We start from the raw sequence: 17,058 nt of genomic DNA, 5'->3' as shown, positions 1-17,058 counted from the left end.
AAAAGGAACAAGCGTCTTTTAATTTCATGGCTGCGGTCACCATCTGCAGTGATTTTGGAGCCCCAAAGTTAGTCTGTCATTGTTTCCATTGTTTCCCCATCTTTTTGCCATGAAGTGATGAGACCGGGTTCCATGATCTTAGTTTTCTGAATGTTGAGTTTTAAGTCAGCTTTTTCACTCTCCTCTTTCACTTTCATCAAGACGCTGTTTAGTTCCTTTTCACTTTCTGCCATAAGGGTGGTGTCATCTGCATATCAGAGGTTATTGATATTTCTCCCGGAAATCTTGATTCCAGCTTGTGCTTCATCCAGCCCAGCATTTCTCATGATGTACTCTGCATATAAGTTAAATAAGCAGGGTGACATTATACAGCCTTGATGTACTCCTTTCCCAATTTGGAACCAGTCTGTTGTTCCATGTCCAGTTCTTATTATTGCTTCTTGACCTGCATACAGATTTCTCAGGAGGCAGGTCAGGTGGTCTGGTGTTCCCATCTCTTTTAGAATTTTGTTGGGAGTACCAGGGCCTACTCATAAAAATATATGTAGGTTCTTATACCTCCTCCTTATCATTCTCATCATCAAATAATAAGTATCCATATGATACACATCTCATTAAGCTGGCACAGCATGTATATGCTGAATTAATTATTGCATTATTCCTATGTTATATAATTAATTGAGTTTTAAAAGTCATATTTTGCTACTTGACTTAAAATGACATTTATATACACAAATATAAGTTTTATGGTTTCCTGAGGATGATTCTTTACTAGAACATTTTCGTTTCTTTTCACTCCTCTTCTACTCACAATTTTTGTCTTCCCTTATTTGGTAGGGGTGTGAGTGTGTGCAGGGTTTTCTTACAGTTTTAAGACATAGGTCCCCCTTTGGGTTTCCACTGTAGAGAAATATAGTATTTTATTTGAGATCTCAAACCATTTACATCAGTGGGAAATAGAAAAATTGATGTCTCAAAGCCTCTATTAAACTGTAGTGAGAAAAGGTAGAAAACCCCTCAATTTAGTTTTGTGCTTGGCAGATTTCATTCCTGACCACAAACAGATATTTATTGAAAATACATACCTCTGACTCCTATTGTCCTCTCACTAACTTTAGCTTTAAGTGCTGTGGCTTCTAAGATTGTCCTATTTTCACACTGGCATGCTGGATTCTTCTTTAAAGGTTTTCACCCACATGAAAGGAATGAATTGTTTCACTTGGCAGGAACATAGTATAGAAATAAACAAGATAGATCCTCCTTAGTTGTTACACATGGATATTGATGACTGTGCAATTTCAATGAAAAAAATTCCATATGAATATGTCAGAACATATAAAGGAAATTTCTTATCATAGTGTTCAGTGTCTTCCATAGCTTGCCCCCATGTTCATTTAGTTTTATCTCATTTCCTCTTTCACGGCTAGCCGTAATGCAGGAGATGGCAGAATTTTAAACTGAGTGTTTTGCAAAAAGTGGCAAAGCGCGATCATCAATGGGCAGTTACATAAGACATCAGGGGAGTCTGTTACCTGCTATGTGAGCAAACGGCACTAACACCAGATGCATGTACTACTATGTATTGGATTCTCCTGAAAGCAGATCCAAAGACTGAGGCTTTTATTCAGGTCATTTTTTTTGAGAGGTAATTACTAGCAGCAAGTGTAAAAGAACCTCAAGCATAAAAGAACAGGCAGGAAAGGAGGAACCGATATATTATTGAGGTTGCCACTATAGGCATAAGTTGCTAAAGGACCTCTGAGAAGGGACAGAATGTCTCCCAGAATTGTCTGATCAGTAGATGGAAGCTGAGAATTTTATCCAGTAGCCCCCATCCCCATTGGATGAGGGTGGCTTCTGGTGGTGTTGAGTTTCCAGAGCTTGCAGGCTCTTTGTGCTTGACCTGAGAATCTCACAGAGACTTGGAGCAGGCCCTGAGAAGGGATAACAGAATGAAGCATGCAATGCACTCGAGGTGGCATGTCTTTGGAGGACATGGAATTGGCCCCAGGAACAACAGCTGGAATCAGAGACTGGTCCAGTGGATGAGATGTAAAGCACCAAAGGCCTCTAATGTAGTCTGTAATCATAGCTATGAATGTGATGGTAAATGATCAGAAATTAGTAAGAGAGATGATATGGTAAGAAAAGGGTGGGTTGGTTGCATTAACTGTGCTGTTTGTTGTTTGCGTGGGGTGAAGGTGCTTTCAAAAGAGAAGATGTCCCTCTGCCTGCTGACTGCATGCTATACCTTAAGGGTAATCTCTCACGTCTAACACAAATCACCATTTTCTGGCCTTTTCCTTCTGTCATCTTTTAATTTTTCGGTCTGAATTTTGTTCTTTTTACCTCAAATACCTTTCACTATTTCCATTCTGCCTAAGGAAATCCTATTTCAATCTTTAGCACCATATTCCAGTCACATCAGATGCTTGTGATTTGGGAGGATCTATTTTCTTTGCTCATGGTAATCTCTATTCCTAGAATGTGATGTTTGCCAGCTCCAACTCTTAACATCCTAATCAGTTTTTTAAATGAATTGTGTATGTCACATCCTTATAGAAATCTCCTTAACCATGACAGTCAATTGTTTTTTATTTGTTTGCACTTCCTGTAAGATACTCATCAATCTTCGTCTCACTTCCTCCCTAAGTTACCCCATCTCTGTCATTCTGGTATTCCCCAAATTGCCTCAAATGTTGCTTTGTCCTTAGACAGACAACTCAAAATAAATTTGTTACATTGAGTGAATATACAAATACCGAAGATTTGTTTTGCTCATTATGCATGGTAGTATTTTGTATCAGATAATTTTAGCCATTTTCAAGAGAATCACGAAAACATTGGCACAGAACTTATCTGAAGCATATTTTCCAGTTCTTCTGTCTTGTCCTACTGCATATAATATGTGGTACCCTTTTTCTCATTTATCATATTATGTAGTTAGCAATATGACTTAGAAAAAAAAGCAAAAGATGTGTTCTGAAGTAACAGAACCGGACATGGAACGATGGGCAGGTTCCAAATTGTAAAAGGAGCATGTTAAGGCTGTATATTGTCATGGTGCTTATTTAACTTATAAGCAGAGTACATCATGTGAAATGCCAGGCTGGATGAAACACAAGCTAGAGTCAGGATTGCAGGAAGAAATATCAGTAACCTCAGTTATGCAGATGATGCCACCTTTATGGCAGAAAGCGAAGAGGAACTAAACAGCCTCTTGATGAAAATGAAAGAGGAGAGTGAAAAAGCTGGCTTAAAACTCAGCATTCAAAAAACTAAGATCATGGCATCTAGTCCCATTACTTCATGGCAAATAGATGGGGAAACAGTGGAAACAGTGACAGACTTTATTATCCTGGGGTCCAAAATCACTGCAGATGGTGACTGCAGCCATGAAATTAAAACTCTTGCTCCTTGGGAGAAAAGTTGTGACAAACCTAGATAGTGTATTAAGAAGCAGAGACATACTTTGCCAACAAAGTTCTGTAGAGTCAAAGCTATAGTTTTTCCAGTAGTCATGTGAGATGTTGGACCATAAAGAAGGCTGAACATTGAAGAATCAATGCTTTTGAACTGTGGTGTTGGACAAGACTCTTGAGAATCCCTTGGACCGCAAGGAGATCAAACCAGTCAGTCCTAAAGGAAATCAACCCTGAATGTTCATTGGAAAGACTGATGCTGAAGCTACAATACTCTGGCCACCTAATGCATAGAGTTGACTCATTGGAAAAGACCCTGATGCTGGGAAACATTGGTTGCAGAAGGAGACGGGAACAACAGAAGACAAGATGGTTGGATGGCATCACTGACTCAGTGGATGTGAGTTTGAGCAAACTCCTGGAGGTGGTGAAGGATAGGGAAACCTGGGCTGCTGCAGTCCATGTGGTGGCAAAGAGACATGACTAAGTCACTGAACAGCAACAAATTTGCTTTAGTCTAAAAAAATCAAAGAATTTATTCTTTAATTAATAGTAAATCAGCTATACATCAAACCTCAGCTCTATAGATATTTCAATATTTGTATATGAGATGCTGGATGGAATGAGTAGCCGGGAAAATTAGTTGAAAACTTGAAGAAACAATAATAAAAAAAGGACAAGGGAGTAAATATCTTTAAAATTAAGGATAGACAATGTGGCACCACTGAGGAAAGATGCAGACTAGAGCAAATATATTCAGTCCTGGAAGAAGATTGCTGTAATTATTCAAGTATTTACAAAAACTGGCACAATCTAAGACAATAGTCATTTGTATTACTATCAATTTTTATATGATAATAAATCAAAATGTAATTTTTTAAAGCATAGGAGGACAATCTAAGTCTGACTTTCTGAGTTTAGTTGTAGATAAGAACACACGTCAAAGTCTTTTATATGAGAAACAATCCCTCTTTAAACCTGTCTCAATGTAGTTAATACCAAGCCTTATTTCTTTTTGTGACAATCAAATTACTAGAAACAGGAGTTTATTCCATCTCCATGTCTTCGCTCCCATTCACTCTTCCAAGCACAGCAATAGGGTTCCTGTTCCCACTTTCCACTAAAACTTAATAATCTAGTGGTCAAATCCCATAGAGAAGTCTTGGTTCTTTTAATTTATCTTTAAAATACAATTCTAAACCATTTTATCTTCTTGAAATTCCTGTCAGTCTCTTGATTTCCTTCATTATAATATTTAATGGCACTGTCTCCTCCATTAGATTATAAGGAATCCTGTGTTTCCAACTTGACATTTCTCACAATATCTAGCTCTTGGTAGAAATTCAGGGGAAATGTGTTCAGAAGTACTTGTTGAAGTGAATGAAATCAAATACATAGAAAAGGAGATTCAACATATCTATAATGTGGGTATTACAATTGTGTTCGGTAGGATAAGTTCATTTGTAGGGCATTGAAACAAATTTATCTGAAAGCATCCCTTTTGACTGTTGATCATTTGATCTCTCTTTCTTGGCCATCATCTGTTTCTTTTTAAGGTCCTACTCTAATCTACCCATCCATGCCCATATTACTCACAAGTGGTAATATTTTCTAAGATTTTATTCATGGACATCTCACTGTGAATCTCCATCTATAGCATTCTGTTCACCTCCTTGGTTTGAATTACCTACCATGTGTGTGCTGGCTTTCAATCCCATATCTTTAGTGCAAATTTCTCTTGGCCCTCCTTCTATATGTTAATGAAAGAAGAAAAGGATAAAAGGAAGAGAAGGTCATTGAAAACAACTTCACCTCTGAGAGATTTCCTCTACTTTTCTCTTACGTATGTAGAACTAACACACCTTATAGTTGCCAGCTAACTTCCAACTTATCTGTTGTCTAACTTCACTGGTCTACTCTTTGTGGACATCAAACTGCTCATTCACTTAAGGTCTTTCCCTCTCCTGGAAGCACTTAGCAATCTACACCCTGTGGAAGTAACTGCTCAGTAACTGTTAATTAGTTGCCCTTAGTGATTTACTTTCTGAATGCTAAGCAGAATCTTTCCTTGGGGATCTTCCTATTGCCTTTGTGAAATTGTTGGTAGCCATAAAATTTCATAGTTCTTCCGAGAAAGTGCCACTATCTTAGATAAAGGTATTTTCTGCCCCCAAATCTATAACTATTATGGATTTATCCTATAATTGTTAATGGAAGAGAGACAGTGTTTTGTTTTTTCCGTGTAACTATATCATTCAACCCCTTAAAGTGTATTAATTCTCATGTAATCCAAAACTAGAATAAGTATCTCTTGTTTTTTTAATATAAATTTATTTATTTTAATTGGAGGTTAATTACAATATTGTATTGGTTTTGCCATACATCAACATGAATATATACTAAAATGTGATTTTCACAGAAGGCAAATTAAAGATTCTGTCTGATAGCTATTCATATCTTTATTTTTATTACATAGGTTATTAAATTAAGTGAAGGAATTGACCAAAAACTTTAGAACCATTCATACTCATTGTTAATGAAACATTCAAGATATTGTGATCCTTAAAAACTCAATATTATATAAATATAATGCATTAATTTTCCAACTTAGTTTTAAATTTCAGAAAATATCTGCTGAGTAGAATAATTGCCTGATTGTCATTTATAAGCTTACACATAATCTAATTTAAAAGAACTAATTGTAGCAGAATGTTATACTTGTTTAATAATTTAAGGTGTGAGGGCAAGAACAATTAATGCAAACAAAGAAAATTGGACATCAAACTCATTTATTATTCTCCTTGCTCTATTAATCTGTTATCAACAGGCATAATCAGTGATCTAACTTGGTTTAATTACCTTGAAGTCTACAATTTAGCTAATCAAAATTTATCATGAGTTCTTCCTACAAGGTAGAAAACATTTTATAATTTTGTAATTATGAAAATACATGCTGTACAATGTTGTTTTTACACATGCAAAAACATTATAAGAGTGCAATTTCTTTGAGGGAAAAATGGAGTAGTATCACTTATAATTTGACCTCTAGGCTAAGTACAGTTTAAGAAAAAAATAGTAATTTTTGAGAGCAACAAAGCTATTGCTCAATAACTTTTTTCCTTGGATATTTACCTTGTTTCAGCTTTGTAAGTGACACTTATATACAATCTTAAATATTATGATTTTAAAAGACAGTACAAAAATATATAAAAGGAATTTTGTAATTACAGAGATTGTAAAAATATGAAATAATATGACCCATTTCCTTGGGGGGAAAATAAAACTGAATTTTTTACTTCTCCTCAGCTCCGTAAGGCTATCATAGATCATGTGTCAGACTCTTTTTTGGATACAACAGTCCCACTTCTGGTTCTGATTGAAGCTGCCAAGAATGGCCGGGAAAAGGAAATAAAAGAATATGCTGCAATATTCCGTGAACACACCAGCAGGCTTGTAGAGGTAAGTGTGCTGGAATTATAACTACTCTAAATCCAAGAGAATAGGGCTCTCATTCTGCATTTATAGCTGAACAGAGCTCAAATACAAACTTTTGACCATTTACAGCAAATGAAACAGAGATGGGCCAAAGTAATATGAAGGTATGTATCTCAAATTGTATGAACTATTCCCCATTGGCTTGCAAAAGGAACAGTTTATTTAGAAAGAATTGTGAAAATATGATGAATATATTTTCTTAATGCATTTTCTTTTCAGAGCTACAAACACACACACAAAACCTGGTTAAACTTAGCTTTTATCATTACAAATATTTTCTTCATATTCTAATTTAAAAGTATTAGATGCTCTCTCTCATGCCATTTTATTGTTTCTCATCTTTTCATGGTTATGTTACTCCTCAGCCTTTCAAATCATATTCAACTATGAAACATGACTGTAGAATGTAGGATATACAGGGATAGAGAAACACAGAGTAATTAAGTAGAGATAGTGGATTGGTCCATGTCCCAGTAGAGGCAAGAGGAGATGATAATAAAACTATAATCCTCTTCTGCTTGGAAACTGGAGACATACCCCATGTTTTGGGAGGTGGGTTGGCATATGAAGGAGCTATGTAGTGCTGGGAAATGCCTAGAAGACAGATAATGAAATCTGCTATAATAAAGGACGTCAGTATTGCAGTCATGGTATAAGAAAAACCCGAGTGGAAGAATGCTCAACACCAGTAAAAAGGTGAGAGTACTCACAAGCCCAGGAACCAGTGGCAGGAAGGGAAAAATGTGGTTAAACTGATTCTCATACTGAACTAATACCCATTAGTATGACTCTACCAGTTGTTTTTGGCTTGTGTCTAGACTCATTGTCAGTGCCCATGCTGTGCTGATTGACTTCCCTGGTGGCTCAGACGATAAAGCGTCTGTCTACAATGCGGGAGACCCAGGCTTGATCCCTGGGTTGGGAAGATCTACTGGAGAAGGAAATGGCAATCTGCTCCAGTACTATTGCCTTGAAAATCCTATGCACAGAGGAGCCTGATAGGCTACAGTCCATGGGGTCACAAAGGGTTGGACACGACTGAGTGACTTCATTCATTCATTCATGCTGTGCTGATTATTAAATGTTTTGATTGCCAGAACCTTCCCATATAGGCCATGAACTCTGTGGTGAAACATGTGTTTCGGGGCCCACATTGCTTATCAAACTTGTATTAGAAATAGTCACCACTTGAATTAGAAACACAGCATTCTATACAATAATTACTAACGTAGAAGACTTTCCCAACATTTTTCATGTGTATCTGCTGGGAAGGAAGTTTCCATGTAACTAGCACTTCCACTATCACCTTTCTGTACCCCAATCCTCACATTTAGAAAATGAAAGGAGTGGATAAATAGGTGGTTCCTACGATAATTTCAGCCCTAACACTGCCCTACCTCCAACTTTGAAATCTTTGAAGTTCCCAAGAATTCTGTGAGACAGGGCAATGGATATAATTCCTGTTGGCCTTATGTGGAAATAAAGTACAAAACCCAGACCAAGCTAATGAAGAGTCAAAGCTGAGCTCCAGGTTTCCTTGAATTTAACTAATCCAGTGAATTGCTTATTATTTATTTATATATTCCTTCTTGTACTCATTCCTCAAATATTTATCAACTATTCCCACAGGAAAATGTTAAAAATTAAAAGGGAGCAGAACAGAAGGAGCAAGTCATTAAAGGCACCAAACTAAATGTTGTCCCTATGAATCATAAACCTTTTGTCTAGAAATGTGTTTTCTAAGCTGAAGGAACACTAAATTATGAAAGTAACTTTTTAGTGAAAAATTCTGAGAGAAAAGTTGGTTTCTGCTAATATTTCATCCTTACTCCTATTTTCAGTTTAGTTTCTAATGAGACATAAATCTCTTAAGGTGCTCAGTGAAGGACTCCTTGATCACACAGTTTTTGGGGAAAAAGTTCTATTTGTCTTCATGGAGATTTTACATTTCTGAAAAATCCAGATATAAAGAGACCTCTTTAAAATTTTCCCCAAATCAATTAACCTAATGTATTCTTTCTTGCATAAAACTTATTAGGAAGGTGCTGCCTTCCAGGACCCTTGAGAATGCTATCTTAATTTTATTACAAAATGATAGTTTACTATTCTGTAGATGGAGCTCTAAGAATCTATTTTAAATTTTAAAGGATTTTGAACATTTTATATTTAATGTGAATATGAAACAATAATAGATTTTTGGAATTTTGAGTCACCGAGGGGTGGAGAATGGGTCTTATTCAACTCTCTTTGTTCCCTTAACACATTATAATGAGGTTATGTTGGCTTTGGAATGTTCCAGTTCTCATTCTGGTATTACTTAGAAACTTGCCTTCAGTTCCAATAAGCTTTTACTACTTAACAAACATCCTCAAACTTAGTGCTTTAAAACAGTAATTTATTATTTACGATTATTTTCTTATTGATTTGCTTGTTGACTGGGCAGTTCTTATGCAGGGTGTCTCATGTTCTTGTTGTCAACTGTTGGTTGGAGATGAAGCCCTTCAAAGGTTTGACTAGGCTAGACATCCAAGATGGTACATTCACAAGTCTGAAAGTTCATGCTATCTGTCAGCTGGGAGCTTAGCTGTGGTTGTTGACTGGAGCACAAACCAATATACAGCCTTTCCATGTGGCTTCAGCTTCTTGCAGCATAATTTCTAGGTTCTGAGATGAGAAGTCCCAAGAGCAAGTCAGAAACAGGAAGTAGAGCTGACATTCCCTTAATGTCTGGGCCCAGAAGTTGATAGAGTACAGTTTCCATGGTAGTTTATTGGCTGAAGTGCTCACAGGGCCTGCCCAAACACAAAGGGATAGGAGGGGGCACGAGACTCCACCTCTGGCTGGAAGGAGCAGCATAACATTTGTGACCACCTTTAATCTACCCTTCTCTTCTCAGGGCTTCATTTGCTTCAGCTGTAAAGTGAAGGTTAAACAAAATGACAACCAAGGTCACTACCAGTTTCTAACATTGTAAGATCTGACACATTGCAAGAGAGACAGTCTTACTGTTCTAAGAGATAAAGACATAGAAGAAAATGAACATGGTTTTTAAGTATACTGCTTGAACACTGGGTTGTTTATATATATCAAGAGTTGGGCGGCAGGGTGGGGGAGAAGGAGCACTGCATTTATCTCCTGTGAAAATTCTTTTTTTGAAAGGAGCTGTCTAACCAAAGCAACAGAGAAAATCATCATTAATTTACTACAAACATTGAGACAGAAGTGTCTGGGGCAGAGTCTGAGTACATAAGACAGCTCAAATATATCATTTTCAGAGGATATTGTGAGTTCACTTTGTATAGGTTGCTTACCAGTCTTACCACCTCCTTTTTCCTTACCACTGCCTCTATACAGACATGCACATATACCCATTTTGTTTCCAAGCTGGGTTATCTGACATAGCAGGGCAAAAGTCTTAGATTCTAAATGACTTCAAGAAAAAACTATTTTCAGTCTGTCTGGGTTTTGATACCTCAACTCTGTCAGAGAAATCTTTAATCTAAACGTGAACTTGTTGAGGGAAGTCTTAAATGTGAGAAAAAAAAAAATGTCCATTTTTAAAGAATTCCTGTCAGATCTTTGGAGAAAAACTCCATGCTGTTTAAAGGAATGCTTTAGATAATGGTTAACTTGTGACTTCTATGAAAGGAATAGTAAAAATGTAGAACTGAAGACGAAGGAAAAAAAAAACACACACACAAAATGGTAAGAAATTCTATGGGAAATATGTAGAAAACAAAAAATATTCAGAGCATTGGCGAAAGAAATAGGAATGAGAAACAGAGTGACCAATAAATTAGGCCTAACATCCTCATTCTCTAGTGAAGTCGTGTCTATTTTATTATTTAGTAAGTAGTAATTTAGTATAAGTCTAATATAAAATGTGTGTTTTATGTAGTAAGTTTAATATAAAATGACCATGGGTGAAATGAAGGTTAAAAACTATGGGCAGTTTCCGTAACTGGAGAACTTAGATCCTTGTGGCTAATATTTTCTTAATGTTGAAGTAAGTAACTATTATGCAAAGCTTTCCTACTTTGAACATCCCAGTTAGTCTGTGTTTTTAAACCCATCAAGACACCATAGGAATGAGAGGCAGGAGTCAAGAGGCTGACATTTTAAATATGATTAGCAATTAATACAAATGCGCTCATTGAATTGTGCTCCACAGCACTGATGACGTCTTAGCACACCGTTAACTCTGCTGGCTGCCACCAGTCATACTATTAAACAGGAAGTTTAAAATACTAATTTTACCTTAAAAATAAAAATATTCAGTAATTCTTGGGATTTTATTTCTTATCACTTTAAACCTTCTCTAATAGCAAAATCTATAAACTAGTTCTCAATCTATCTGTCTTGAATGAAGAAACACATTCCTAACACTGATGCAGTCTTCTTTCTCTCTGAAAAGTTGACTGAGGAGTTCCAGTAACTGGACTTGAGATATACGCCTGATCCCAATTATTTAGTAGCGTCCCTTTCTACTCTATTGTACAAGGATGCTTTAAAATAATACTTCACAGTGATAATAGCAAGCGCCTTTGCTCAGTTCAGTTCAGTTCATTTCAGTCGCTCAGTCGTGTCTGACTCTGCGACCCCATGAATTGCAGCACGCCAGGCCTCCCTGTCCATCACCAACTGCCGGAGTTCACTCAGACTCACGTCCATCGAGTCGGTGATGCCATCCAGCCATCTCATCATCTGTCGTCCCCTTCTCCTCCTGCCCCCAATCCCTCCCAGCCTAACCAGACATTAGAAACCCTGCTCCAGATCTCCTTCAGAAGGAATTTGTAACAATTTGATAACATCTTTTAAGAATTTTGCCCACTTCAGAGATACAGTTTGCAACTTTAATGTGGTAATATAACTATTATTCAAAACCATACTGCTGCTGCTGCTGCTGCTGCTAAGGTGCTTCAGTCATGTCCGACTCTGTGTGACCCCATAGACGGCAGCCCATCAGGCTCCCCTGTACCTGGGATTCTCCAGGCAAGAACACAGGAGTGGGTTGCCATTTCCTTCTCCAATGCATTAAAGTGAAAAGTGAAAGTGAAGTCACTCAGTCGTGTCCGACTCTTAGTGACCCCATGGACCGCAGCCTACCAGGCTCTTCTGTCCATGGGATTTTCCAGGTGAGAGTACTGGAGTGGGTTGCCATTGCCTTCTCCGCAAAACCGTACTATTATATATTAAATTAAGGCATTGTTTTTATAATGGCTATTATTTAATATTTCTCTAAAATTAAATCTTAAACATTCTACCATTATTCTTTTTGGTTGTATTACTATTTTTTTTCAGCAAGTAAATCATGCAGAACACTACACTTGCTACCAACTGAATGGTAAAATCTCCTGTTTCTTCCATGGATATTATCATATTAATTATTTCTAAGCATGACAGTGTTCATAATCTAGGCCTAAAAATTTCCTGTGAATTAGTGAAGTTTCTTGATGTGAAAAGCCAGCTTCGTCAGTGCTTGACTTATTCATCAAAAATTCATCTGTCTTGATGTACCTTATTTTAGTAAGTTTCATGGGAGCCTTTCATCAAAAAGGAAAAAGTGGGTGGACATTTAATTATAATACTTCCCTCCAACCTACAAAGCTGATTGTTCCCACTCACAAAATGGCAAGCCGGATTTAGCAAAGCCCCAGTGCCAAGAGAGAAGACTTTAGAGGGGACTCTAGCTGTTTGCAAGAAGTGCTCATTGCTATCAGCTCTACTAATATTGTTGCATTTTGACAGAATGCTGTTCAAATGTCGCACAATGCTTTAATTGATCATCTGTTATAAAATAAGGATATGTTTGGATATAAATAAATCAGGCTTTTAGAGTCCTATCCCATTCTTCCTCCTTTCCACCCCTCAAGAAGAAAAGAAAAAGAACAAACTGATATTTACACTTGTACAAAAACTAACAACTGTTCTCAGTGAGCATCTTGGCAGCGCTCCTCTTTTGGTGGTGAGGGGATACCATAGCTAAGTCAGAAATGTTTTTGCTTATATGGAATAGAGCACACAGGTGTGACTGCCCACTCCCTGGATTAGAAACTGCTCAGCATTGTAACCTTCTTTTAGCTAAAAGACATGATGAACTTGATTCTTGAAACCTATCCTGAAAGCGTGGTGAGTGACCTTTCCATATTTTATTTTATTTACTATTATTTTTTTATTTTTTAAAATTTTTATTTTTACTTTATTTTACTTTACAATACTGTATTGGTTTTGCCATACATTGACATGAATCCACCACAGGTGTACATGCATTCCCAAACATGAACCCCTCTCCCACCTCCCTCCCCATAACATCCCTCTGGGTCATCCCCGTGCACCAGCCCCAAGCATGCTGTATCCTGCATTGGACATAGACTGGCGATTCGATTCTTACATGATAGTATACATGTTTCAATGCCATTCTCCCAAATCATCCCACCGTTTCCCTCTCCCTCTGAGTCCAAAAGTCCGCTATATTTTCTATTCATGATCTTTGGAATATAGGGAAAGATTAGTAAGACAATTAGAGATAAGTCAGAGACTTTCCATAACAAATACAGGTATTTTTGAATGGAATACAGTGTTTTGGAATTAAAAGGAGAAAGAAAATTATGTGAGACTGGTTTGGAAATTCAGCATGAAGTTAGCGATATTTACATTAAACCTTGAAAACTAGTCAGGATTTGGATTTGAAAAACTAGAACTCTGAGTGGAGATACAGCATAAATAAAGGCACAATTCTCATCCCTGTGCTGCAAGAATATAGTATAAATGAAATCTAGATTGTTAAATTGGTAGTGTAAAGTAAGTTAGTGGTAGTTCATGAATAGCCTTGAATATTTGAATGCCAGGGTGAAGAAATTAGATTTCATCTTATAGAACTGGATCCAGCAAGTTGCTTGTCACCAGGGAAGGCTCTAAAGGGAAGTCATATTGTATAAGGGCAATTTTGCATCCAAACATAAAAATTTCTCCCCTTAATAATTGATTCAAATCTCATGAACATAAACTGTCATTTAAAAATAACTGCATCTAAAACCTAATTTATTATCATACATTAAAGAGAAAGAAGAAACTTAGTTGTAATGATGAAATTGGAATAGACAAACAAATATCTCAGGACTTAATGGTATCCAATAGAAATAGAAGCCAGGCCACACACATAATTTTAAATTTCCTAGCAGGCATTCTAATTATAAATAGGTAAACTAATTTTAATGATGCTTTATTTAATCCAGTACAGTCAAAATATTATTATTTTGATATATAATTAATATAAAAACTATTGATGAGACATCTTTTTTTGTACTAAGTCTTAGAAATCTGGTGTATATTTACACTTAAGGCCTATCTTTACTAGCCATATAATAAGGGCAAAATAGCCACAAGTGACTCATGGCTATGTTTTAGACAGTGCAGTTGATTTAGACAGATGATTAGCAAGTTGAGGACAGGAGTGTATTCATTCATTACCTGACTCATTTAACATGTGTTCAGTCCCTATGTGTGCTGGATTCCTGACAATACTATCTAGAGCCTTTGTTTTCGTTTCTCTGGCTGGATATACAAGTAAGTGAAACATTCAATAAATCATTGTTGAATGAATTAGTGTATAAAAAAGTAGTTGAATGTCCACTAATCCTAGGAAATCTTTAAAGATTGTAACAGTATGACTTAGTAGTAAAAAGTGAAATACGAAGACTTTCTTGATGTTCTTTGGAAAGTTGCTCAGTATCTCATGTCTGCCCTGTGAAGGACATTCAGTTCAGTTCAGTTGCTCAGTCGTGTCCGACTCTTTGTGACCACCAGGACTGCAGCACGCCAGGCTTCCCTGTCCATCACCAACTCCCGGAGCTTACTCAAACTCATGTCCATAGAGTTGGTGATGCCATCCAACCATCTCATCCTCTGTCATCCCCTTCTCCTTGCCCAGCATCAGGGTCTTTTCCAATGAGTTAGCTCTTCACATTAGGTGGTCAAAGTGTTGGAGTTTTAGCTTCAACATCAGTCTTTCCAATGAATATTCAGGATTGATTTCCTTTAGGATGGACTGGTTGGATCTCCTTATGATCCAAGGGACTCTCAAGAGGGTTCTTCAACACCACAGTTCAAAAGCATCAGTTCTTCAATGCTCAGCTTCTTTATAGTCCAACTCTCACATCCATACATGACTACTGGAAAAACCATAGTGTTGACTAGATGGACCATTGTTGGCAAAGTAATATCTCAGCTTTTTCATATGCTGTCTAGGTTGATCATAGATTTTCTCCCAAGGAGCAAGTGTCTTTTAATTTCATGGCTACAGTCACCATCTGCAGTGATTTTGGAGCCCCCCAAAATAAAGTCTGTCACGGGTTCCATTGTTTTCTCATCTATTTGCCATAAAGTGATGGGACCGGATGCCTTGATCTTAGTTTTCTGAATGTTGAGTTTTAAGCCAACTTTTTCACTCTCCTCTTTCACTTTCATCAAGAGGCTTTTTAGTTCCTCTTCGCTTTCTGTCATAAGGGTGGTGTCATCTGCATATCTGAGGTTATTAATATTTCTCCCGGCAATCTTGATTCCAGCTTGTGCTTCATCTAGCCCAGCATTTCTCATAATGCACGCTGCATATAAGTTAAATAAGCAGGGTGACAATATGCAGCCTTTATGTACTCCTTTCCCAGTTTGGAACCAGTCTGTTGTTCCATGTCCAGTTCTAACTGTTGCTTCCTGACCTGCATACAGATTTCTCAGGAGGCAGGTCAGGTGGTCTGGTATTCCCATCTCTTTCAGAATTTTCCACATTTTGTGATCCACACAGTCAAAGGTTTTGATGTAGTCAATAAAGCAGAAGTAGATGTTTTTCTGGTATTCTTTTGCTTTTTTGATGATCCAACAGATGTTGGCAGTTTGATCTCCGATTCCTCTGCTTTTTCTAAATCCCACTTGAACATCTGGAGGTTCACAGCTCACATACTGTTGAAGTCTGTCTTGGAGAATTTTGAGCATTACTTTGCTAGCATATGAGATGAGTGCAATTGTGCTATAGTTTGAGCATTCTTTGCCATTGCCTTTTTTGGGGATTGGAATGAAAACTGACCTTTTCCAGTTCTGGGGCCACTGCTGAGTTTTCCAAATTTGCTGGCATATTGAGTGCAGCACTTTCACAGCATCATCTTTTAGGATTTGAAATAGCTCAACTGGAATTCCATCACCTCCACGAACTTTGTTCCTAAAGCCCACTTGACTTCACATTCCAGGATGTCTGTCTCTAGGTGAGTGATCACACCATCATCGTTATGTGGGTCATGAAGATCTTTTTTGGATAATTCTTCTGTGTATACTTGTCACCTCTTCTTAATTTCTTTTGCTTCTGTTAGGTCCACACCATTTCTGTCCTTTATTGTGCCCATCTTTGCATGAAATGTTCCCTTGGTATCTCTAATTTTCTTGAAGAGATCTCTAGTCTTTCCCATTTTATTGTTTTCCTCTATTTTTTTTACATTGAACTCTGAAAAAGGCTTTCTTATCTCTTGTTCCTATTCTTTGGAACTCTGCATTCAAATGACATGCTCCATTGTAAAGTGAAGATAATACTAAGATTGAAAATGTTGACATATTAAAATGCCACATAATGTGGACAGTTTTATTGGGTGTCTTCTTCTCTTCCCTCTCTTTAACATTTTTTTTCCCCAAAAATCTTATCTGGAAAGAGCTTACTTGAATCTCCAAAATCCTGATGAGCAATGAAAATTTCCTTTTAGAAAATTCATTTTATAAGGTAATTTCAAATGTACTGTAGTTGTTGAATGTTTGTATACAACTTCCAGATACAGATACAAGTGTTTTTCAGGAACATTAACAGGTGAAAAATAGGCATGTGCAAAAATATCTTGTGCTGAAGTTGTGTACTCAATATTTTGGTGTATAATTAATTAATACAAAACTTCTCTGAAACTGAAAACTTCCCCATGTTACTCTCCATGATTGTATTTGGCCAAAAGTTAACAAGCAAACATGCTGACAATTACTGATGAATAATCTGAGACCTAGAAGCCACCAAACTTTTCTTTTTTTTTTTTTTGAATCAATAGTCTGATTATGCAAGTTGGAGATAATCTATTTTTTTAAATCAATTCACTGTTCCACTCAATTAATAAGA

At 36.9% G+C, this 17,058-nt stretch overlaps 1 protein-coding gene across 8 annotated transcripts in view; it reads left to right on the top strand.

Annotated features, from left to right (window-relative positions):
* CTNNA3 (catenin alpha 3) overlaps positions 1 to 17,058 on the top strand; it is a 1,860,557-nt gene that overhangs the window by 965,588 nt on the left and 877,911 nt on the right. For all 8 annotated transcript variants that reach the window (XR_009598595.1, XR_009598596.1, XM_004021400.6 and 5 more), the window contains one exon: positions 6,729 to 6,881. Coding sequence is in view for 6 of the 8 variants with exons in the window: in XM_004021400.6 (XP_004021449.1) it covers positions 6,729 to 6,881 (153 nt within the window). In the remaining 2 variants the exon portion in view is untranslated. The remainder of the gene's footprint in view (positions 1 to 6,728; positions 6,882 to 17,058) is intronic.

The sequence above is a fragment of the Ovis aries genome, chromosome 25 (genome assembly GCF_016772045.2).
Source record: "Ovis aries strain OAR_USU_Benz2616 breed Rambouillet chromosome 25, ARS-UI_Ramb_v3.0, whole genome shotgun sequence".
NCBI lineage: Eukaryota > Metazoa > Chordata > Mammalia > Artiodactyla > Bovidae > Ovis > Ovis aries.
Note: the sequence above shows the minus strand (reverse complement) of the source record. Positions and strands in the feature narration are given on the sequence as shown.